Raw genomic sequence first — 25376 nt, forward strand, 5'->3', positions numbered from 1 at the left:
TTCAAGCTGGAGGGAGTAATTTCCTTCTAGCAATTAATTTCAAATCAAATCAGCATGACATAACTGAATGAGACAAAAATACAACTTCAATAAAACTGACACTTACTGTGAGTGGATGTGACCTCTCATCAAAAATATCCAAGGATCTATTTGCATCTCTATAAAATAAGCATATGCATTTAAAAAGTTAATTCAGGAATTAATATCTTAGTAATATATCTGCTGAGGGTAAAGAGGGGAGTGGAAGAAGCTTAACCTTCAACAAAGCAACAGTTTTAGAAATTATTCTGTATTCTGGTCTTAAGAGGGTTTCCTGACTTCTTTTTACTCACCCATCAAGTTCTGTAAAATCTTCCCTACAAAGACAAAACACCGACTTTTCCTAGCCAGCAATGCTATTAAATCCAAGATATTTTCACTTCTCTAACCCCACACTGGAACACCAAGAACATTCCATAAAGCAGTAGTAGTGGACAATAAGGTCTTTAAAATTTTAATAAATGTGAATATGAAATTCATGCTTTTTCCCTGGTTTTTTTTTCTCTCTGTGGTTCTCTATAGTACATATTCTTATCATGTATTTCCTCTTGTCTCTCTTAATAGTTTGAGTTAAATATGTAATCTTTCTCTTAATTTTAAAAGTCTTTTTGGGAGCGCCCGGATGGCTCAGTCGGTTAAGCATCAAACTTCGGCTCAGGTCATGGTCTCATGGTTCGTGGATTCGAGCCCCGCGTTGGGCTCTGTGCTGACAGCTAGCTCAGAGCCTGGAGCCTGTCTTCGGATTCTGTGTCTCCCTCTCTCTCTCTGACCCTTCCCTGCTCACACTGTCTCCCTCCCAAACATAAATAAAAACATTAAAAAAAAATTTAAAAAGTCTTTTTGTCTAAAAGTCCACCACACTAGTACCTTGTGCTCATTTAAACAGTGGTTCTCCAAGTATGGTCTGCACACCTCTAGGGTTGCCCTTTTCAGAGACCCAGGAGGTTAGAACTGAGAGAAATATTAAAGACATTATTACTTGCTCATACACTTTTGATATCTGCAGTGATTGCATAAAAATTAAAAGGGAGTAAAACTGCTGGGTTCTGAGCATGAATCAAGGCAGGTATGGTACCTAACTGTACCTAGTCATTCTAGTCTTCACTGCCATTTGCAGTTGAAAAAAAAAATCTGCTTTATTTAAGAACATCTGTTGTAAAGCAGAAATGTTTAACACTGTTATTAAGCCTTGACCCTTCTAATATTTTGATTAAGCAGAAAGTATATATGAAACACTTCCACATGCTGAAAGATAGTTAAGGAAAAGCACTTGAGACTTAGTTGTGAGCTCAACAAGCTACTTTTTTCATAGGGAACCATCTTTATTTGAAAGTACAACTGATAGTCATTCACTTAAAAATGAGCAAGATGAGGGGCACCCGGCTAACTCAGTTGGTAGAGCATGTGACTCTTGATCATAGGGTCATGAGTTCAAGCCCATGTTGGGCATAGAGTTTACTTTAAAATAAAATTAAAGCTTTTTTGTAATAAATGAACAAAGTGGGTCGGAAGCTTCAAGGAAATAACTAAAGTATTTATTGCCAGTGATAAAATTCAGGCTACCTAGCTACAAAAATCAGGATTTTGAGAAACTTGTACCTCTCAATGTGAGCTTTAGTTACCATGAGCTTGACAGCTTCTCATTACCTAAAAGACTTTTCTGGTAAGACTGGTGGTGATACTAACAAAAGTGAGTTTTTGATACTGTATAAAGAAGGGTGAACTACAACTTTCCAACTGACCAATGCATAATATTATAAAATCACATACAGGTAAAAGATCCACTCAGTGTGCAAGACAGATCAATGGGTATTAACAAAGTACAAGTTCACGAATATGATTTAAAATTCTGTTATAATTTAAGAAACTAGCACGTGTGGACTTTTGGTATAGTATCCTGTAGCCTCCACAATGATCTGAAGGCTTTAAATGCACACTTTTCCCAACTACATATCTGAACGAGGCCAGGTCTTCTTCATACTGTCTCTTGAAAACAAATCACTGAAGACACTGGGTATGACAATGGCTGTCTTCTATTAAGCCAGATATTAAAGAGATTTGCAAAACCGTAAATCAATGACATACTTTTCACTCTTTTGTTTTGGAAAACAGCTACTTTTTAATTAAAAATATGATTTATGTTAACACTGGGCTTCCCAACCAGGGAGGATTTTGTTTCCCAGGGGACATTTAGCCAAGTGTGGAGACACAATGTAGAGGGAGGGACCTAGTGAGCTGAGGTCAGGGATGCTGCTAAACATCCTATAAGGTACAGGACAGTCCCCCCAAAGAATTACCTAGCTCAAAATTCCATGTTTTAACAAAGAGTAGATTTAATTTTTAAATTCTCAAATTTAATTTCTAATACAGTAAATATCAATATAACCCCCGGGAACAAATACCCTCTGGGTCTTCAATACTGTCATGAAAGTACTCTATAATCTTCCTCTAATGATATCTATAGCTGTTACCTAACCCTAAACATGAGATCTTGCAAATTAGCTGGAATAATAAGACAGATTTTAAAAGAGCTCACCTGTTCTTTATGTGGTAATATATTGCTAAGGTCACGCTGTGGAGGGAAAAAGAAAATTTTAACGATTGATTTTTATCATGTTAGGCATGAAGACATTTTTTAAAAAGGGGTTGGGAGAGAGGATCTTCCCAGGGGCCTATGGCCCTGAAATCCTTTAGTTCAGAACAGTTTGTATGGGCACTTTCCCCCTTGTTTTAGTTCACTGGCTTTGGCGAAACTAGGAGGACCAAACTGCTAGGTAATATGCTGTTAGAAGACAAGTTTGGGGGGGCGCCTGGGTGGCTCAGTCAGTTAAGCCTCTGACTTCGCTCAGGTCAGATCTCACGTTCGTGTGTTCGAGCCCCGCGTCAGGCTCTGTGCTGATAGCTCAGAGCCTGGAGCCTGCTTCCTGTTCTGTGTCTCCTTCTCTCTCTGCCCCTCCCCATCTTATGCTCTGTCTCTCTCTGTATCAAAAATAAATAAAACATTAAAAAAAAAAAGAAGACAAGTTTGGGTTGATAATCACAAATTATACATTTATTACATATTTTCCTCTCATGTGTCCTTCTACCCAGAGAATCCTTCCTCCTGTACAAGTTTTGTACACATGCTTAAACTTAAGCCATATGGTAATTTTTGTATTCTTTTAAATAAAGGTTAGACCCTGAATTTCAATTGATTTTAGTTCACTATCCATCCACTAACCCACTCATTTTCCATTATTTCCCTAAGAGTAAATTAAAGTGTTCTCTACCAGATAAAATCATTTAAAATAACTTTTGCATAACTAGAAAATTTTATGGCAAATAGAAGTACCCACAGAATTGATGACAGGTCTAGCTATCCCGAAATAAGCGGTATTAACAATGCAGCATCATACCACACAGTATAATATTTAATAACAGGTATTTCCAAATTAGTTTGAATAAAAATATTAATGAACAGATAGACAGAAGTCCCCCAGACACTCTCTAAATCACTATGGTCCTAGCGTACTCACAGATGTTTTGTATTAGGCAACAAAGGGTTCTCTCGGTTAAGTTATATGCTTCCCTTTGCCCTCAAAGTATCTCAAATGAAGCTCAAAACAATTGAGGGAAGGCAGATCTGAATTTTAACTGGGTCTGTAGAACATGAGCACTTGTAAAAAGGCCTGTAACATTTTTAGCATCAAAGATGGATACTTCTATAGTGCTTCCAACAGTTTCAACTTCAATTTGATTTTAAGATCACAGAATTCAAAGTTCTAAGATGAAAAGTACCACTACACTAGGTAGCATTTAATTAAACAACCCATTTTATAGATAAGGAACCAAGGCTTAAAACTGACTTGCCCAAAGCCCCACAGATGGTCGAGGCAGTTCTCATTCTCCTACACTCTAACCAGGCAGGGGTTCCCAGAGCTTGCTGCTCACTGGGAGCCCCCCGAGGAGCTTTAAAAACTGCCTGGCTTCCACCTCAAGATGTTCCGATTTAACTGATACTGGGGAGGACCTGGGCATCAGAAGGGTTTTTAAAGGTCCCCAGGCGATTGCAATGTGCAACAAAATCTGGGAATGAATGATTCATCCAGGATGCTTTTGTCCATATAATTATGCATCCTCTCCTTCCTCAGCCGATCAAAAGGCTTGTGAGAGTGCAGTGGGGGAGGGGGAAATGCATGTCTTTGGAAACACAGATCTTGAAAAAAGTTGTGATTCTAATAGCCCCCCTCCCCACTGAGAACAATGTACTACCTCAATGTAAACATTTTTCAAAATCATTCCTAAAAGCCAATTTGCCCTATTAATTTTCTCAGTAGCCTTTATTTCACCAATAATGAATGCACTGAATTAGTATTTTTTAAAACTTAGAGCAAATTAAACTTCGTTTACTTCCACAAATTAGACCAAGTTGGGAGAAACAAGCATGAAACCTACTTGTTTGAGCAAGGTTAATCTTTAAAACAACTTTTGAATTATATACTAAAACATCAGAATCTTTTGATCAAAATCTGGGGATGGTAGCCAAAGTAAAGTGTTCTTTTACACATGGATTTAGTGTCTTGGCTGAATAAAAACATTCAGTGATTACTTGTTAGGTGCCAAAGCTCAGGATTTTAGACTTTTGGGGCTCTGTTTTTTCTGAAACACAATTTGGTCTCAACTACTGTTATTTATGAGGGAGAGAGGAAAGCTAGATTATTATGATTGTGAACCTGCGGTTTTTCATTGAGGTGGAAGTTACTGATAATTTAAGTAGCTGAAAAAGTTTGGTCTGTTAGGAAAAAAATTAAGAAAGCTATTTTTAAGAATGAAAAATAAAATTACAGATGAGAATATTAATATTTTGAAATGGTGTTTCCATACTGTGTTCTGGAAAATCCACATTCTTGTCTCAAAGAGACATTAATAAATGTCCCTTGGCCAATCTCAGAGGTCAGGAAGCGCTGCATCCTGTTTTATTTTTTCCTCTCTTAAATAAACTTGAAAGGTTCATCTTTAGGGTGTTCCAAAAGTGCAACTCTAATTGTGGATTATAAAGTGCTCTCAGAAATTAAGGAATACTTTTCATGATCACAATGCTATTCATGTTTGCTAAACTATAAACCTGACCAGCTAAGTTTCCAAAACCATCTCTGTTCTCTGCTGTAATTTTCTTATACATGGACTGATATAGTGGCCTGGAGATATGTTTCTATATTTATACAGACATATAAAATTAAAATTAAGTATATCTATTAAGTTAAAATTTTCAGTTGAGCAAATATCATCCATTAAGCTGGAGAATTTGTTCCTTCAGATTGGGTTGATATAGGGGTGCCTGGGTGGCTCAGTCGGTTAAGCGTCCGGCTTCAGCTCAGGTCATGATCTCATGGTTCATGGGTTCAGGCCCCTGCATTGGGCTCTGTGCTGACAGCTAGCTCAGAGCCTGGAGCCTGCTTCGGATTCTGTGTCTCCCTCTCTGACCCTCCCCCCCTGCTTGCACTGTCTCTCAAAAATAAATAAAAAACATTTTAAAAAATTAAAAAAAAAAAGATTGGTTCAATATTTATCTTCACCCTCTTGGAGAGACAGGAATGAGAAGTTAATTTGCATACAGAAATAGTGGGAGGGGATGCATCATAGGGAAAATCTGAAATCCAATTAAATTTAAATGCAGATACACTGTGGTGCCAGTAGGGGACAAACTGTTCCTTCTTTCGAGAGTAGATTCCAAAGTAATACACACGGTTTTAGGCTTATAACTCATAAAGAAATGCTGTTTCCTAGAAATACCCAATAAAAACACACCTCTCCCTTCCTTATCTACACTCAACAATGTCTTAGCAACAGAAATGTATCAAATAAGAGATGTACTTTTTCTGGAATTTCTTATTTGCTAACTGGCTTTCCCTTCCACCATGTACTCTATTTTTGAGTATTTATACTTAGGGTCCTTGAAAGCAATACAAAAAGTGACATCAGCTTCTTAACCTGATCACTGAAAAGGACAATCAAGTGACTGAAATGACCAAGGATGGCTCGGATGCTGTTGTAGCATAAGGGGGTCTGACACTCAGCCCTTGGCAACCTAGTTGTACTCACCATTTTATTGTGGCTCTAAGATTAGGCTGGCTGACTGTGCTGTCATCTAGAAATATTGTTGAGCATGAGCTATACTTTTTAGTAAGCTGCCCTGGAGATACCTGAAGGGGAAGGGAAATAGAAGAAAATGTCACAGTAAGTTAAACCTATAAAAGTGTGTTGTTTCCTCGGTTAAAATGTCAAACGATAAAGCATTGCGTTTTGTCTTATACTTCATGAATTGCTTGAGTGTGCTGGCGTGTGTGGCTCCCTGGGAGACCCAAGGACACTCCAACTTCCCACATGAGGGCTAAGGAATGGGTTACAGACAACTGCCCTGGATACATTACCTATTACCAAACCTGACAAGTGCCAATTATAAATTCCTTTTATAATAACGTAGAGTCTAGAATAAGATTTCAGTGGTTTTTTTCTTAAGCAATGAAAAGCCCCTGAGACTTACATTTCTACTATTCATTTACTACAATAAAATGTAATGCCTTATAGAATACTGACGCAAGAACATTTTATTGCGGTAAATGAAAGCCAACAACAAATGTGTTGGTGCAGGAGACGGTGTGATGAAACAAATGTTCTGGAGTCAGAGGCTGTTTGTACCAGGCTGCTCTATTGCTAATAAGCCAAGGGGGCCATAGGTCTCTCTGGGCCTCAGTTTCCTTATTTGGAGGGTAAGAGAGTATTGCTTTAAGATTCTCTCACATCCCAAAACAGATAAAACAGCTTATGACAACTTAACTTTAACTTCATGTTTGAATAAGACTGCTATCACATTCCTCAAGCGAGAGCTTCAGAATACTTTCCATTCACTTACAATTTTTATTAATTCTATCCTATTCTATAAATGCCCGCCTCACTCATGCTGTTCTCTTTGCCTACAATGCCTTCTTCCTCCATGTCCCAGCAAGCTTGATCCCATCTACCTCCAAGGATACCTTGGCCAGCAGCCACACTACAAAACTTCTCCTTCTCTGTACATTCTCACATCTCATCTGCCACCTGTTACAAGTTATCAATTGCTTGCAGGGTTTCCTCCTCCTAAGAAAGTAATAAGCTTCTCCAAAGAGAGGAGACTCTTTCTCCTCCCACCTCTGGCTACTGAGCATAGAATCTGGGACAAATCAGGAGTTCCCTAAGTGTCTGACAAATTACTTAAAATCAATTACAATTGGAAAATAAGTCTTACTACAGATACAAATTTACCTGCGGAATTTATCTGCAGTGGCGTTGGGAGAGGTGACAATGAGCTTTGGGAGACCCTCTATAGAATAAATTGTCTTTAAAACACTCTAGAAGTATCCATTTATCTGTGAAGAGATCGTGTATACAGCAGCAAATACTGAAATAGCCTAAACTCTGGTAGGACAAAGCTCTTCCTTAAAGTAAGGACAATAACCAAATCCCAGTCACTGTGGGAAGTCAAAATAGTAGCATTTAATATCACAGAATACCAACAATTTTAATGCTTGGTTTTGTTGGGGTTTTTGTTTCTGATTTTTACTAATTCAGATGAGCCTTCCTTCCTCCTATTAATATAAAATAGGGTTTGCCATGCTCTCACACTCTCCCACCAGTGTCCCCCTCAAATACATGACAGACGGGGCAGGGAAAAAATCTAGTTGATACATTTTAAATTACCGAGCATTTAAAAACTGCCAATAGCAATAATCAGAAATATCCACATGGTATATAAAACATCACTTTGCTTATTTCAGATGTTTTACTGCAAAGGCATTTAATTATTAACAAAAAGTTCCAGACATTATAGTTTTGCAAAGTATCACTATCTTCTCCTTCAAACCAGAAATGTTCAACTGTATCTAAAATTCTGTTATGTTTCTTAAGCTATTCAGCTAACACGTAATTTAAAGAATCTCAAAAAATATAGCATGAAAAATGAAAATTATTTCATTTAAATACTTTATTCTAGGGGCACGTGGGTGGCTCAGTCCATTATACATCTGACTTCAGCTCAGGTCATGATCTCACACTCCGTGAGTTCCAGCCCTGCAGCGGACTCTGTGCTGACAGCTCAGAGCCTGAAGCCTCCTTCAGATTTATCTCTCTCTCTGTCCCTTCCCTGCTCATGCTCTCTCAAAAATAAACAAACATTAAAAAAATTGTTTTCTAAATGGAAGAAAGTTATGTTTTTAGGTCACTACTGCTAGGATATAATATGGTGTATATTACATCGTAAGAGAAGTCAATTCTGACCACAAACCTACACTGGGGAGCTATAAAAAGAATAGGAAGAAAATGCACCAAAGTATAGACTAGTTGGTAGACCTTTGGGTTATATTCACTCCCACTTCCCTCCATTAAAAAATTTTTTTCTGAGGCGCTTGGGTGGCTTAGTCAGTTAAGTGTCTGACTTTGGCTCAGGTCATAATCTCATGGTTCGTGGGTTCGAGCTCCACACTGAGCTCTGTACTGACAGCTCAGAGCCTGGAGCCTGGTTTGGATTCTATGTCTGCCTCTTTCTCTGCTCCTCGCCCACTCACACTCTCAAAAATACATGTTTAAAAATTTTTTTTCTATTACAAATGTATATTGGTTTGTCTTTGAAAATATTAGTGTGAAACATTAAAAAATTTTAATTAGGTGTGGTTTATAGCCATATTGGGCAGGGGAGGGAGTTAATGAATCAGGAACTTACAGTCTACGTACTAGGTCTAACCAAAGAAACATTGAACACTTCTCCATCAGTCCAGGCCTACTGGACTCAGTAATATCCAGTATTCAACTACAGGGTGGCAGAATTAAGTCTCTGAGCAAAGCCTGAATGTATTAGCTGTAATTATTTATTAGCTTAAAATTAGCTGAAATTTTAAGACAATTGTCTTTTATGGTTAAAGGTTTACTGTTGGTGGCTTACAGCCTTAACAAAGAAGGTTATAAAATGCAAATACTTAAAAAAGTCAGGGAGCAAAAAACAGTACTGGCAATGTAGTGTTCACAGATAATATTTCAGTGGTCACTAAAATAGACAAAGGCAGGATTATCTTCATTCAGCACTAACAGAATAGGAAGACTTTTACAATCTTTACAACAAAAGGAAGAGGTTATTTCATAGACTTAAGGTTCAATGGCAAAGACTAGAAAATAAGCCTAAGAAGTCACAACCCAAAGGTCAAGTACCAGTTCAAATCCTGCCCCACCTGCTGATTTTTCTATTGTGCCTACTGCTGAAGTTCACATTTTTGTCTCCCCTTTTTCACAGGACAAGTTTTGTCTTTTTCACAATAAAACTTAAAGATTCCCAGCACTTTATGCATTAATGAAAACTATGCTTTATCTACGTTGCACAGTAATGGGACAATATGACAGGGTGCATGGCTTGAATTCTTAATTAAAACCTTAGTAGAAAAGTATAATATGCTAATTGTAGACATAACCAAAAAATATTCAATGATTTAATATAATCAATTATATTAAATTAAAACAGATTCTGAGTTTGAATTAAACATGGTACACAATCACATATCTATTTCTGCTCCCCCTTCTTTCAGAGGTTATACACAACACAGGATAAACAGGAAGTGATTTTTAATGTTTGAAAGATGCAAAACTAGACAGAGTGGTGGCAAGTGAAATGGAAGAACACAGAAAACACAACCGGGATACCTACAGAGGCTGGGACAGGAACAAGAAAGCTAGTTTGTCTTACAGAAGCCAAGGGAGGCTCAGAATTCAGAGGCTCAGCCCCCAAATCTCCACAGTGAGGCCCGTCAGGTAACAAGTGCTTCCAATGAGATCTGAGACAGGCAGGGACCACTACACATTTAAGAGAAGCCTCCAACAAGAGATTGAAACAGGAAAAAGGAATTGATAGGAATGATAAAATTAAGAAACAAATGAAAACTTAGAAAATTCTTAAAGGCCCTCAAAAAGACAAGAAGTTGCATTGGTGAAAGAATTAAAATGCTGTAAAAAAAATGTCAGAAGAGACGTTTATAAATTAAAAATAAGACAGAACTAAGTATTCAAGGGTCAGAGCATAAAGTCAAGAAAATCTCTAGGAAGTAGAACAAAAAGACAAAATGGAAATCAGAAGGGGAAAACATTAGAGATCTATGCAGCAACACTGGTCTAAGCGGTCCAACATCTGAATAACAGAAAATACCAGAACAGAATGGATGGGTGGATGAAGGAATGAATGAATAAATGAATTCACTAGAAGGGGGGATGATCTGCAGACTTACTGGCCCCAGTAAAATTAAAAGGTCCATACCAAACCATATTATGAAATTTCAGAATCCCAGGGACAAGGAAGGTACAAAAAGGTTCCAGAGAAAGAAGGGACGCGGAAATGATGACTAAAAATCAATAATGTACAATGTATCATACAATGTCAATAGATTTATGAACATTGTAAATGAGAAGACAATAGAGAAATGCCTGTAGAACTGCAAAAATTAGTTTCAACCTAGAATTCTATACTTCCTCAAAGAGCAGGAGTTTGAGAGAAGCTAGGTCTCTAAGAATTTCTGCCCATTCCCTGAAAAATGCACTCCAGTAAAACAAGGGCATAGAACAGGACAAAGGGAAACACAGAATCTAGGACATACAGGATCCAACACATGATAGCAGTTACGTGAGATCCCAGATGACTTCAAGGAGATACCCTGGAAAACAGACACAGAGCTGGCCTACCAGAAGCCAGTCTACTCTAGATGGAGTAGAATGACAAAAGGCTGTCTCCAAGAAAAAAATGGAACAGATGTGTTTTAGTAAATGAAAAATATTTTTGATAGACATGTGACAAATGTTTCAGCATTTGGGGGGAAAAATAGCTGTTAGAAAATAGGCAAGTGAATATCGTCAGGAAATTAATTCCACATACAAAAAATGGGGAATGTGAAAGTAGGAAGACCCGCCAGAGAGCTACTTAGAGCATTTGGCTGAGTGAGATCATGCTGGCTGGGAAAATGGGGCCTGGATTACCCAGGAGAAGTGCCGAAGTGCTTGGGTTTTAGAAACGCTTAAGAGAAAGAATGAAGTGTGTACAGGAAGGTACAGGCAGAGAACGAGATGGCTCAGCAGTGAGCATCCGCATCGTCATAACAAAACACTGACGCTGATTCAATAAGAACCATGACACAGGCCGAGGGAACAGAGGGAGGGAGGTAAGGCCAAGGTGAGTGAGGGAGCTACGCTTTCCCCTGGCATGACAGGAAGTTGATAGAAATTAACAAATTAACTTGGTATACTTTTGTTACTTTGTTTTAAAAATAAGATTAAAAGCTTAAGGCAAACAAATTGAAGGTAGAACTTTATACCACAATCATTTATTAAAATTTAAGTCAAATGTCAGAACCCTTAAGAAATGAGTCCTACTAAGCCAAAGACTTTCCTGACACATTTCATAATGAGGGAAATAGAAGAGATTTAGAAAACCTACAAAAAGAGGTCCATGCTAACAGTACTGGATCCTTTACATGTTTTAGGAATAATAGCAGACACACTTTTAATTTTTTAATTTTTCAACTGTTTACTTACATGGTTTAAATGGTTGCTCTTCCTCTTTTCTCGAACTAAGAATAAAAAAGATTAACTGATCAATTATGATACAAATGCCATAGAAAAGTAAATGTAGCTGCTAATTATCTAATGGATTACCAACATATAAAATGAGATAAAAATCTGTTTTTAAAATATAATTTCCAACAAAATTCACAATTTAAATCACCTAGAAAGATAAATTCTATGAAGTAAAACCTAAAGACTTAGTTTTACTTTCTGACTTAACAGATCTTCTATGTTAGGTACAAATGAAGGCTCCCCATGTACAAAAGAAAAGGACAAAGCAAACCACACCAGGTGAAAAATTTAGCTAAGAAAAATTTTTATTTGTTCCATATCTAAACCACTACACAGGAGTATTCTCCAACTCTATGCTTACATGTAACTTACTTTAATTACCTGCTGGTTTTACAGCTCCGACAGCTCTGAGAACCAGTCTCTGGCCTGGCTCGAATCTCTAGATGTATCAGTATTTTAGAAGCATCCTGAAGCACTTATTGGTAATCTACTAGTAACACCTTACTAAAAAAATAAATGGGTCATTACACAACTGGGAAGTTGTGAATTTTTATTTTAACGAGTGTGCTAACCTAACTGAATATATCTACCGCACAGAAAATCACTTTGCTCTAACAAAGGCCAGGGTCTAGGGCCGCACTCTGCTTCCCACAACGCCTCCTTTAATGCGGGGTGACATCAGCACGCACTCCTTATGACTGAAGAGAGAGAGACAGGAGCTAGCTTTACCTTTACTGTCTCCACACAGTCTCTAACATGTGGGCACCCACGTTTCTGGATGAATCTGAGAAATTATAGTAATCCTAGCCAGAAGTGATCTGCTCATGATAGGCTAAACACACATACTATGAAGACGCAGGTTAAAAAAAAAACACCAAAAAACAACCATTATTTATTGTATTGCATCACTTCAAATAGTATGGAACCCTCACTTCTATTTCTGTCAATCAACTGAAAAATTCGGTCATATATGGCTCTTTAGTTCAAATAAACAAGGAATTAACATAACATTAAGGAAAGTAAGAGAAGAGCAGGAGTGCTGAAAATTCTACAGTTCAGACTCTCTTTCTAAATCAAGGGCCCCGCAATGTATACTAGCTTCACCTGTGGAAGCAAACCTTCTAGGAAACCCCACAGGGCATTTTTGTGCCTATGTATCCCGGCACCTCACTACATTAGGGTGAGAAAGTTTTGAATAGCTCAAAAGTTCTGAGTAGTATAAATCTGGATGTGAGAATAAGCTTGTTTGATTGAGCACATGGGGCCAGAATCACAGATTAAATCCCTATAAATAAATGATTTTTTAAAAATTTATTAAATGAAAACCTAACATTGGCCTAAACCCTATCACTCATCTTTAAAATGTGTGCTCTTTGGAACAAGGGGAAAAGGTCAAACAGGTATGGAGAGTTAGACCACATCTAAATCATGTAGTCAGCTGACTGTTGATAAAGAGGTGGCAAGTGTGTAAACAGTCTACGTGTCCTACTGAATCAGTGACAACTCAAGTATATCCTCACATATCAAAATAGTAAGTGAATACATGAAACTGTGAAACACTTAAACCAATGTATGAATTCTTCTAGGTACCTTCTATAACACACAAAACAAAAACAGTTTTCAATCTTTTTTTCAGAGGGAAAAAAAATACTGTCTTACCATCCGTTTGAGATTTGCTCAGGAAAATTGTGCTTGCCCTTGGATGGTCAGAAGGGTTTGATTCCAAAGCTAAGTCTGTATAGGAATAAGGGGAAAGGTATGATAGTTTGAGTAGAAAAATACATGATTTTAAGAATAGCTACACATAAATTTGAATCACTTAGCAGTCTTGGGACAAGCTTTCAGTAATGACAAAAAGCCAATTTTAGTAACAGTAATAATATAAAAAATACACCAGGAAACTGCAGAAGTGTAGAATCTCTCCACATATGTGAAATAAAACCAAGCTATGTTGTAGACTTTTATTCTAACTTGCACCTAAATAATCTATGCAACTTTTAGATGAATTGTGTGCCTTCTACCTCCTACTTATTAAAAATCCCATTACCATCCTTCAAGCTGATATTACCAGCATATTCCAGAAACAGTCCCAAGAAGCAAGTTATGCTGTGGCTAATTACTTTCAGATACCAGCTCAGTGTATCAAATATGCCCAAACCAAGCAAGTTGCTTTTGGAAAGCAGGTGTTCTAGACCATCAACTAGCTAACTCTAACTCCATCCAACAAATGAACTCGTTGAGTTAGTGGTGGTTTATGTAGGGGGCTACACAAGATGACGGTAGACTTAAGAGGGCTGTATGTAAGTCCAATGTTCTCATCTTCGGGCACACTTCCATAACAGCAGGTGATTTTTAACTTCTACCCTTAATTTCTAAAGCTAAACTCTTCCTTCTTCTGTCCATGCTGCATGATTAATTTGGGGCTTCAATAAGAGTACCTTCTGGGGCAGATCATGGGGCTACTTGTAAAAATTCTTTTCCACGCCTATGAAAAGGTGTGTCTGCCTGTAGTCCACCCGGCACCAAGGCGGGAAAACTCTCTATTCACACAACAGGTCCTTGAATTTTCAGAGAACAAAGTTTGCTGCCGTATGGGATAAAAAAGCTGTCATTAAAACAACAACAAAAACAACAACAAAACCTCTGGTGTGTCTAAGATTCCAAATAAAATGATCCCTGCATTCCCTCAAGATGTTTAGTGACAGGCTGGTAAGCAAAGCAGTTTGAGTGAGAAAAAGGAAATGCAGAAATAGGTTTTGTCTGGTTCCATATAATCTTTGCTCTTTTTAAGCTCTGAAATATATTTTTGGGTTACTTCATTGTGTTTGACAAGACAGCTTGATATTTCTATCAAATAAGTGACTGCAACAGCCTTTTTAAGATCCACTCAAAATTCTCTTAAACTGGAAAAAAAAAACCCCACAAAAATTGATGACACTCAGCAATGTCCATCTCAAAGCACTTAGCCAATGTTATAAGAAATTGGACCAAGATCCTGACAGAGTATGGTTAAGAAGCCACATAATAACTGTTCTGTTTTTAAAAGGGGTGTTGGCAGTCCAATCAGAAATACTATCCCTGAGGCATGCGGGTGGCTCAGTCGGTTGAGCATCTGACTTTGGCTCAGGTCATGATCTTGTATTGGTGGGTTTGAGCCCTGCATCAGGCTCTGTGTTGACAGCTCAGAGCCCGGAGCCTGCTTTGGATTCTGTGTCTCCCTCTGTCTCTGCCCCTCCCCTGCTCACACTCTGTCTCCTTCTGTCTCTCAAAAAATAAAATGAAACATTAAAATTTTTTTTTCTTTAAACACTATCCTGGCTGTTAGAGAATCAAAATGTCCAATGATATATTAAAAACTAATCAGTCTTACAGCAAATACTATCTAATTCAGCATTTCATAAATTTATCTATCTAGAATCCTTTTTTCCTCCAAATAATACAGTTAGAATCTTGCACAAACATCATTTGGGACTTCCTGGTTTAACAAGAATCTGAACCATCCATTTTAATGGTACTGCCAGCACTAGAAATTTACATAGCTAAACATAGCTTTGTTCTTCATGGAAATTCCTTCGCTGAATCTGAAGTTTGTTAAAACTGCTTTTGGAGAAATTATTCTATTCAACATTTTTATGTAAAAGACCCATAAAAATTAAACTTTTTTTCACATATTTGAAAAATGAGACAATGTTAGCTAGTGGGAAAATAAGTGAATTCAGCTGTGCTCAAAGTGACAAAGACTTTCACAGCTGCCTCTAACCTAAAGGTTCCAAAAAAGTTCATAACCAATTTCCTACCAAAAGAAAGCAAATATACTGCATTTGAATCTAAAACATAAACAGAAATGTTTGCAGAAGTAAACATACTATGTATGTATCCGAGCCTATGATACCACAGAAGTTTAATTAAAACTTTTCAATGGGGGCACCAGAATAGCTCAGTCAGTTAAGTGTCTCATGGTTTGTGAGTTCAACTCCCGTGTCAGGTTTCGTGATGACCGCTCAGAGCCTGGAGCCTGCTTCAGATTCTGTGTCTCCCTGTCTCTCTGACTCTCGCCTGCTCTCACTCACTCTCTCTCTCAAAAATAAATAAACATTTTTAAAAAGTAGGGGCACCTGGGTGGTTCAGTCAGTTAAGCGTCCAACCCTTGGTTTTGGCTCAGGGAATGATCTCACGGTTTGTGAATTTGAGCCCCACATCAGGCTCCATGCTGACAGTGAGGAGCCTGCTTAGGATTCATTCTCTCTCTCTCTCTCTCTCTCTCTCTCTCTCTGCCCCTTCTTTTGCTTTCTCACTTTCTCTCTCTCTCTCTCCTTCCCTCCCTCCCATAAAAGTAAATAAAGAAACTTAAAGAATTTTTTTACATTTAAAAAAATTAAAAACGTTTTCAGTGGGAATGCCAGGAAAAAGCAGTAGCAGAATCAAAGGAAAAGAAGGCTATAGACATAGCTACACCCCCAAACCAAGATGTGCTACTACAAATCTAAGTACAAGAATTAAGAGGCCTGGGATAAAAGAAATGGCAACGTGCAGGAAACAAAGCAAAATCAGCCCAAGTGACAAGAAGGAAACTGGCATCGCCCCTACTCCACCTAGAGTTCGAGGGTGGTGGCACGTGCCCTGGGACCTCCCAAGGGTCCCCGAGCAGGGCCGAGCTGAGGACTCCTAGCTAGCCTGGAGCTGTCCCATGCTTCCTTTGCCTTCATGGGGGGCGGGGAGGGCACCTTGCTAGGAGATCTCAAGAAAGGAGAGCAGAAACAAGAAGGGTTCTGAGAAGGCCATTTAATTCCTGGGTCAAGTGGTACCCAGTTTACTCCATGAACCCTGGTTACAGAAGTCAGAATTACTTTAAAAAAAATTTTAAGATCAATTTTAACTTGTTGCTGAAAGAGATCTGGTTGGTCAGCAGCACTGATGATCACATTAAAGGTGCAAATTGATAAAAGTCACTTGCTCAGTCCTTTAAAAAGTATCATGAACAAAAATTTGCAAGAGTCAAAACAATATTTTGTTTAAAAATTACTCATAAATTCATCACCATTATTTTGTTACTTACTTTAAAAAAAAAACAGTTCTAATCAGGTACCATTTATGTCCTATTTTGTTACTGACAAGTGATCTCCCCATTCCAGTCTATTTACTGTTTAAAGGCTACACAATGACCTACCAAGTATCATTCCCATACCTGACTTAGCCAATCCCCTATTCTTAGGGTTTAGGTGCTTATAAACTTCTTACACTGTGAGAGAAATCTTCATATACATAGTTTTTTAAAAATAATTTTGTTTTTTATCTCCTTAGGAAAGATGTGCAAAATGGGATGACTAGACTACAAGTTGAGATGGTTGTCAGGGCTCAGTGTATAACTAAGTTGCTTTCTAAAGGAGGAGGGGCGGTGCATATTGTGTACAATGCTATCAATTGTGCCCATTTCAGCTCCCACCCCGGCTTTGGATACTTGAAAGAAAAAATTCCTACTGATAAAAATGAGGAAGTTCACGGTCCCTAATTTGCATTTCTCTGATTACACAGTTTGACTATTTTCCCCACCGTTAACGTTAACAGTGCTATTGCCACTTTGGTGAGTTGCCTGTGATTTGCCTATATTGTATACATTACACCTACTATGAATCTAATGTTGTCAGGTCTGCATGAGGGTTTCAGAAACCAGTAACCTTCTGTTTCTAACCTATGACGATTCTCTATATAATCTGCACTTTTTGCTAATGACAAAAACCACACTGCTATTTTATAGAATGGATATTTAAGCCAATAGACTTAAATATACAGATACACACACAATATTTCTGCGCTGTCCATTACTGTCACAAGGTAACTATGAGAAGTCATACTACCTTATTTTCACTACCACAAAGGTCATACTGCCCACTATGAAGCAAAGCATTACCACCTCCCACCAAGATGCACACACATATGCATGTAAGCACACACAGTGAGAGAGACGGCACGAAATTACTACACATCTTCTATGTGAATCTATCCCAAGCTTATTTTCTTTGGAAACTTCTAAGAATTTTTTAAGTAATCTCTACACACCTAACATGGGGCTCGAACCCATGACCCCAAGGATCAAGAATTACATGCTCTTCAGAATGAGCCAGCCAGGCACCCCAAGAATGTTTTAAGCGAAGAAAAATATTCCTGAGTTCATGATTAGAGGTTATGATTAAAATTGTATTTTAATATCCATGACTTCTTAAAAAAAATCAATTTGAACTGCAACTTAATTTGGGGAACCTGGGTGCCTCGGTTAAGCGTCCGACTTCAGCTCAGGTCATGATCTCACTGTTCGTGAGTTCAAGCCCTGGATCAGGCTCTGTGCTGACAGCTGGAGCCTGCTTCAGATTCTGTGTCTCCCTCTCTCTCTCTCTGCTCTTCTCTCACTCATGCTCCGTCTCTGTCCCTTAAAAATAAATAAACATTAAAAATTTTTTTTAAAAGGAGGTATAATATTAAAAAAATAAACTGCAACTTAACTTGACAGCATGACAGGTTGATGTAGGAAAAGTAGAACTTCAAAAAAAATTAAACTTGGATCTTAATGTAAATACAAAGGAAATCTATAAAACCATTGACATCCAATACTGCTTTTCCCCTATGATTCTATCAGTTACAGGATGCACAGATGTTAAAAATATGAAAACACAGGCAGATTAGAATAAATAAAATGCATTATTAGAGGCTAAATGTGTTAAAATTATGTAACTAGAAACTGTCAATAAATGAGTTTTCCTTGTCGAAATATTAGAGGGAGAAGGCAGTGACCAAGAAACTACCTGACAGAGCAGCATATTTCACAAAGAGACTGATTTCAATATATTGATTTCAATATATCCCAATTAAATTGAAGATGTCTGCAGTTTCTGGGCCAGCTGCTGAGTACTGCTCACTGAAGGCTTCCTGCACTTACTGAACTAGGCTATCATCCCTATGCTGGATGTGCATTCATGTATGGCCCGTAACAAAAACACTTCAAGTCTTACACCTGCCACGTATGCTGCAGACAGATCCGAGTCTGCGCTTCCCCCCCAGCCAGGTAGCCTCTCCCCTAGGGCTGGGGCTGGCCGCCTCACCAGAGGGCACACATCCTGCATCCGGTCCTCCTCCTTGCTTGAACTCTGCTTCCGCTGCCTGGCCTCCAACAATCCTCCTGACTCTGGCTTTCAAACCACTTCTGTGCCTGCCTCTGCCTTGCTTCTCAGTCTTGCCTTGTTTTAATCCTCAATTCATGGGTTAGGGACTATAAATGAGATGTGACATTTCATATGGTGAAGTACACCTTTCTTCCTTTATACATTTCTAAAGATATTTTGCTCAGTTTCCTGAACTTTTAAGAACATTTCTGGGTTGCAAGTTACCTCTATTTCATTTTACATTGTGCAGTGTTAATATTTTAATTCTAAAGCTTCATTACATTAACGCACACAAACAAAGGGTGAGGAAAAAAGTAGTATACAGAAGCACCTGGCTGGCTCAGTAATAGAGCATGCAACACTTGATATCGGGGTTGTAGGTTTGAGCCCCATGTTCGGGGTGGAGAGTACTTAAAAATAAACTCTTAAAAAAGAAAAGTAGCATCCCCAAACAGCCTGCATGATGAGTCATTCAATAAATTCTATTCCTATAGGCCATGTATCTTTAATTTACATTCCTGATCTACTGTTTCATTTTTAAACTTGGACAACTCTATTTATACCTCTCAGAGCTGTCTTCTCATATGTAAAACATATCATTCCTATACTATGTAACTCAACTTCGTGAGGATCAAAAACATGCAAGAGCAATCTATATATCATATAAAGGACAACAAATGACAAAGCTTTCACAAATGAACTCAAAAGCAAAAAGTGAACATTTAGCATTTCACTGAAGTGTATGAAATGTCCACTTTTATTCATACCCAAATATCATCTTAAGCAAATATGTGGTTTGGTTACCACTAAACGGAAAGGAATAATACTCATACAATCAGTAAGAATTTCTCTCAGTGATTCTGTTTCTTTAAGCAAATACATGTTTCTCTTGCTTCTGTCATGTAGATTATAGTATGTCTTCTCCTTGTTTCTTTCATGTAACCTATCCTGGAGATCATTTCACAGCAGTGAAGAGAGACCTTGCTCTTTTTTACATCTCCATAGCTATCTAGAATGTAGATGGACCACTTGATTTTACCAGCCCCTTACTGGACATATGAGTTACTTCCAATATTTTTCTTTTGAAAATAATGCAACAAAGCCTTTGTGAATATGTGGTTTCAAATTTATGGGGTATATCTTCAGAATGAATTCCTCAGAGTAGTATTTCTGAATTTCATGTATCTGCAATGTTGTGAGATTGTGCCAGTTTCCCCTGCACGGGGTCATACCACTTTGCGTTTCCACTAACAATACATGATTATTTCTTCACCACCTCACCAAAGAACGTAGCGTCAATGGATTTTCTTGCAACAGGAGAGAAACTACAGTATAGTTTTATTTTGCATTTCTTCTATGCGTGAAGATATGCTTAAGGGTCACCTGTATTTCTTTTTCTGGGACTTGTCCATTCATATCTTTGTTATCTTTTAGATTCACTTAATTTAAGTCAGCCTGTATTTTAGATCCGAATCTTCTGTTCAATCCACTGTTGGCTCTCACCTAAACCCAGTCTCCCTGCCTCCAACCCGTGCCTACATTACACATTATCACAAAGTAGCTAGTCTATTTTTTCTTTAAGAAGTAACATCATTCCCCTGCATATAATCCTCCAGTGGTTTCCCATTACAACTAAACAAAGATCCGTATTTTTTGTCAAGACCCAACAGGCACACAAGGTCTTAGTCCACCTCATTCCTCCTGGCCTCCCTCTCACTCTCCTGGAGGCACCCCGTGTCTTTCTGTCCTTGGCCTGCACCAAGCACCTTCCCATCGGTGGAAGTCTGTGAGGAAGCCTCGCCCACAGTCTCCCACAGCTCCCTTCAACCTAGGCCGTGTGCTTGTCACTGGAGGCAGCCGGCTTTAACCACTTCAGGTAAACCTGCCCTCCTCCCATCCTTGACTTTCTTCCACTTTCTTTCAGCACCTCACTACCTGACATTCTTTATTATTCATGTGTTGTCGGCCCCTAGTCCTTCCAGAAGGTAAGGAGTTAGGGGAGGGACTCTCTCACGTATAGCACAGGCGGTCCTGCATCTGGAACAGTGCCCAATAAACATCTGTTTCAGGGTATCCAAAGCCAGTTAAGTTTCTCCCTATTTTCCCATCTAAGATTTCTTCTAATGCTTCTTTTGATTAGTCATCTTAGACCAGCATTACTTTCAATCTCTTAGAGCAGCAGTTATTCAGAATTAAAGACACAAGGACAGGCTACCCAAAACCACAAAACTCTAAAAGAGTAATTCTAACGTCAAGTGAAAAACCAATGGTAACTTTAATTCAGTATAAGGACATATAGCGTTAAAATACTGCACCTGCAAAAGGACTCATCCTCTGGATTTAATTAAGTCATAAGACAAAGTACACCATCTGAATTCTACAGGGAGATATACGGCACTGGGTTTCATCGGTGTCCCCTGAATAAAGCATGCTGATGGGACTGTGAACTGTCTTGCTCTAACAGATGCCCAACTGTAATGGGCAGGTAAGTGAACGGTGCTCCGACCATTCAACGGGACACTACACAGTTTTGAAAAGGCGGGCGGCCGCGCGTGGAAACCTCCCCTAGAGTATTCGCTGGGCGCCAAGCGCTGTGCTGGGACCTTTAGGTCCTTACTTCCCTTTACAACTAAATGCTATAAAGCAGCACACAAAGAGTGAGCTCATTTTTGTAAAATAAACCAAATGTTATGTTTCTATACATACAGCACATTTAGGAAGAATGCCAAAGTATTAATAAAAGTTCTAGATATTCTAAGTAAATGATTTTAAGATTTTCTAAATCTTTTACATCAAATGCTTATTGTCATTTTAAAAAAACAGCGGGTTTAAAATAGCTACTGGAAAGAGGAAAGATCTGTTGCTCAGAGGTTTTTCCACATCATATTGCCAATTCCCTCCCTACTCACTCCTCAGGGGAAGGGGGAAGAAGGGGCCACTTAAGAGAGCACTTGGGGCAGCAAATCAGTGAGGCCTGTAAGGTCAGAACAGAAAAGACTGTATGACAAGTTGATGAGTAAGAACACATTTGGATAACAGGACTTTAGTATCTTATTATGTGTCATTGATACCACCATCCACCAGTTACAGTGGATACACAGGTAAAGGCAAGGTAGTGAAAATACTCTTTTCTTCAATATTTTTAATATTTATTTTGAAAGAGAGAGAGACACATCAAGCAGCGGAGGGGGCAGATAGAGGAGAAAGAGAGAGAATTCCAAGCAGGCTCCACACTACCAGCTCAGAGTCCAAAGCAGGGCTCAAACTCACAAACCATGAGATCATGTCCTGAGCAGAAACCATGTCAGATGCTTAAATGACTGAGCCACCCAGGCGCCCCTAGAAAAATGTTGAGTCTATCTGAAATTTACAGTAGGTTTTTAGAATAATTCATTGAAAAGGTTTGAAGAAATCATGTGCTTCTGATATGTTTGAGAAAAACAAGGCACAGCATTATTTATGAATGACTTTTGCCTAAGAAATGAACTAATTAAATTCTTCATAGAAAAGTCAAAATGTTTTATATATCTAAGTATGTATTTCTTAGTTTCCAGGGAAACTGATATAAAATGGTCTGAAATAAAGACATTAAAGGAAAACTTTCAATGTGCCTGTACTTTATATAGTGTTCTGACCTTGTTTCAATGGAAATCTAATAGGCAAATGCTGAAATTGAGGGTTCTCCATCACATTACTGAATATCAAAAAAAAAATTAAAACAAATTGAAATGAAATTTTAACTAACACATTAAATACAAAAGGTAAATTCCATACTTACAAACATTTTAAAACTTTTTTCATTTAATACTCCTTATAGTCCTATGCTTAAGGTATCTTACAGCATCAGCTTTTTTTTTTTTTTTTTAGGCTTATTTAGTTATTTTGAGAGAAAGAGAGAGAGGCACAAGGTGGGGGGGAGGAACGGAGAGAGAGGGAGAGAGCGAGATTTCCAAGCAGGTTCTACACTGTCAGCCCAACATGGGAGTCGAACTCACAAACCATGAGATCATGACCTGAACTAAAATCAAGAGTCAGATGCTTGATTGAGCCACCCAGTCACTCTTCTCACCAGCTTTTCCTAATGTCCCTCTGTCCAGGGCATTCTTGGCTTCAATTCGAGGTCACCAGAGCAAACTCTTTAAAATGCATCAACCCATTTCCCTGACCGGTTAATCTAGGCTACTTCATGACTTCTACTTTTAGTCTTATCTGCTGTAATGAATGTACAGACATAGGAGAGAGAGGTAAAAGTTGCTTTGGAGTTGAGAACAATCAACTTTGAATGGAAATAATTAAGTACATTGAGATAGGCCTACCTTATGGAAAAATAAAACAGATGCATTCTAAAGAGCTTTTTGGGCACCCCAAGAACTGAATTCAGCAATCTGTCCCCTGTCAGTCTCTCTGTTTAGTAGCTGTATTACACAGTCCTTGCCCATCTCTGAAGATCTCCTTCCTCATTAACAACGTAGGAAGAATGAATCCATGCCGGCTTATCTGTAGTTGAAGGGCCAGATGAGATTGCCAGGAAAATGTGTTGTAAATCTTAAAAGATTTATGTAAAGGTCTCATTTTGGTCTCTCATCAACACTACCCATCTACTAACTAGTTTGTAAGATCACTCAGAAGCTTACCTGTCAGCAACAAGCAGAATAGAAGATTTTGCAAGTATTTACAGGCTTTGTGTTTAAGTGTCCAATTAATTTATTTAATTTATTCATTGTTTAACAATATTTGAATATTCTGAAAAAGCAGTACTTTCCAGTTACAAAGCCTTGTCCATCATACAGGTGAATCTACAAGCTTAATTATTATCATTCTTAAGAGCCCCACTAAACTTTAAGTAGAAGAAGAGCTATAAGACATCTCTAGGAAGTAACAAAATAGGCTGTGGCATTTAGATGAACAAACGGGCCAATCAGGCTTTAACATCTTTATGATACAATGTTTTCTACTTCAAAGAACATAAGACTTCATTAAAGAGCCACATTGTTACTAAAGAGCCATGTTGTTACTCAGAATTATTTTTACCCCGTCATCCCTTTCCAAAATTCCAGAGGCAAAAATCAAACATTTCCTCTTTACCCTTGCCCCTCCCCCAACCGTTTAGTATGAAGAACTTTCACCCCAACATTCTTAAAGTTGAACAGGATTCTCTTGGCAGGAGTGGGGAGGAAGGAGAGGGAGCCATGGAGACAAACACTCTTGTGTAAGATCTGACACCTTAACTGACAAACCTTTACATCACAAATTAAGGTCTAAACTTACGGTTTTTTTCTCTTTGGAAACTTTCGACCAATAGCCTCATGAACCACCGCACCTCTCATTTTTAGAACTGGCAACATGTAAATGAAATCTGCTAAATCACTGAGATAGGGCAGAAGGTATTTCTGTGTCAAAGTGGGAAATTTAAACTAATCAGAACTCCCTGGGTTCTCCATTTGGTAAAAGAAAACAAAACTCTTTTTGCAGCCCCGGCAGTAACATTTCACACTGTTCACAATTATTTCAAGCCTCTTCCCCCATCATTTTCTTTCCGTCTTCAAATTATAGTTAGAATAAGGCAGTTTTGCCTCGAGGCTACTGAAAACAGCCTACTTAACACGACTTACACTCTCGAAGGCCAATCTCTATTTCGACTTTAAATAACAAACCCTACAATTTGTCTGAATTGTCCCGCATGTCAACTACCTTAACGGGTAGGAGGAAAGATATCATCAGGCCCTAATTTGGATCACTGCTTAGGTAAGGGTAGGGAGATGGGGTGGATACTCCCAAGTTGGGGTATTTCCATTCCATTGGGAAAGGGGAGCGCGTATACGAAAAAAGTCTTTTTATAAAGTCCCCGAAGACGTCCAGCAGACCCCCAGACAGGAAAGGGCTGGTCGGTCTCAGGCCGCGCTGGGAAATGGGAATACGGGAAAGAACTGGGCGTTCGGGCAGGGAAGAGGGAGACAAACTGGCCGGACACGACGGAGAAAGAAGAAAGGATGAGGACGCCAGGCAGAGACAGCCTTCATCCTCGGCGCCCAGCCCTGGGGAAGCCGGCTCCGGGAAGGAAGGAGCCCGAGGCGGTGGCTCGGTCCCGGGGGACCCCGGGGTAGACGGAGGCCAGGGGTCCGCCCGAGAGTGGACAGCACCGGCCCCCCCGAGAGGGACAAGAGGGCCCGCCTCCTCACCTTCGGGCATCTCCCGGTCGCTGATGTGCTGCAGGTGGTGGCTCTCGCCGGCTCCGAAATCTAACTCGGCGGGCTCCACGGCTGCAGGAGCCGGCGGTACTGCCACCGCGTCCCCGGCCACCGCCTCGTAGATCTCAGACTCGTAGTCTGGCTGCGCCGGCCCCGCGGGCCGGCCCAGCTTGGGGCTAGCATTGGGGGACACGCAACAGGTCAGCGTGTTCCCCATGGGGCGCCTCCACTCCCCGACGCCCTCGCTCGCCCCCGATTCCGCCGCGCTCCGCAGCTACCCCCTCCCCCAACAATGGCGCGGTCGGCACCGGCAGCCCCGGGCTACGCCGGGGCTGTGCCGCGCATGCAGGCGCGGCCTCGCCCGCTGCCCGCCCGT

At 39.2% G+C, this 25376-nt stretch overlaps 1 protein-coding gene across 5 annotated transcripts in view; it reads right to left on the minus strand.

Moving 5' to 3' along the window:
• Positions 1 to 25363, minus strand: part of CCNYL1 (cyclin Y like 1) — a 36407-nt gene extending 11044 nt beyond the window's left edge. For all 5 annotated transcript variants that reach the window (XM_029933960.1, XM_029933959.1, XM_029933958.1 and 2 more), the window contains exons 1-6: positions 24992 to 25363; positions 13318 to 13392; positions 11617 to 11651; positions 6121 to 6221; positions 2576 to 2611; positions 107 to 158 (exon numbers count right to left, since the gene is read on the minus strand). In XM_029933960.1, the coding sequence (XP_029789820.1) occupies positions 107 to 158; positions 2576 to 2611; positions 6121 to 6221; positions 11617 to 11651; positions 13318 to 13392; positions 24992 to 25217 (525 nt within the window). In that variant the 5' untranslated portion in view covers positions 25218 to 25363. The remainder of the gene's footprint in view (positions 1 to 106; positions 159 to 2575; positions 2612 to 6120; positions 6222 to 11616; positions 11652 to 13317; positions 13393 to 24991) is intronic.
• Positions 25364 to 25376: the final 13 nt, after the last annotated feature.

Source organism: Suricata suricatta, chromosome 3 (assembly GCF_006229205.1).
Source record: "Suricata suricatta isolate VVHF042 chromosome 3, meerkat_22Aug2017_6uvM2_HiC, whole genome shotgun sequence".
In the NCBI taxonomy this organism is placed as follows: domain Eukaryota; kingdom Metazoa; phylum Chordata; class Mammalia; order Carnivora; family Herpestidae; genus Suricata; species Suricata suricatta.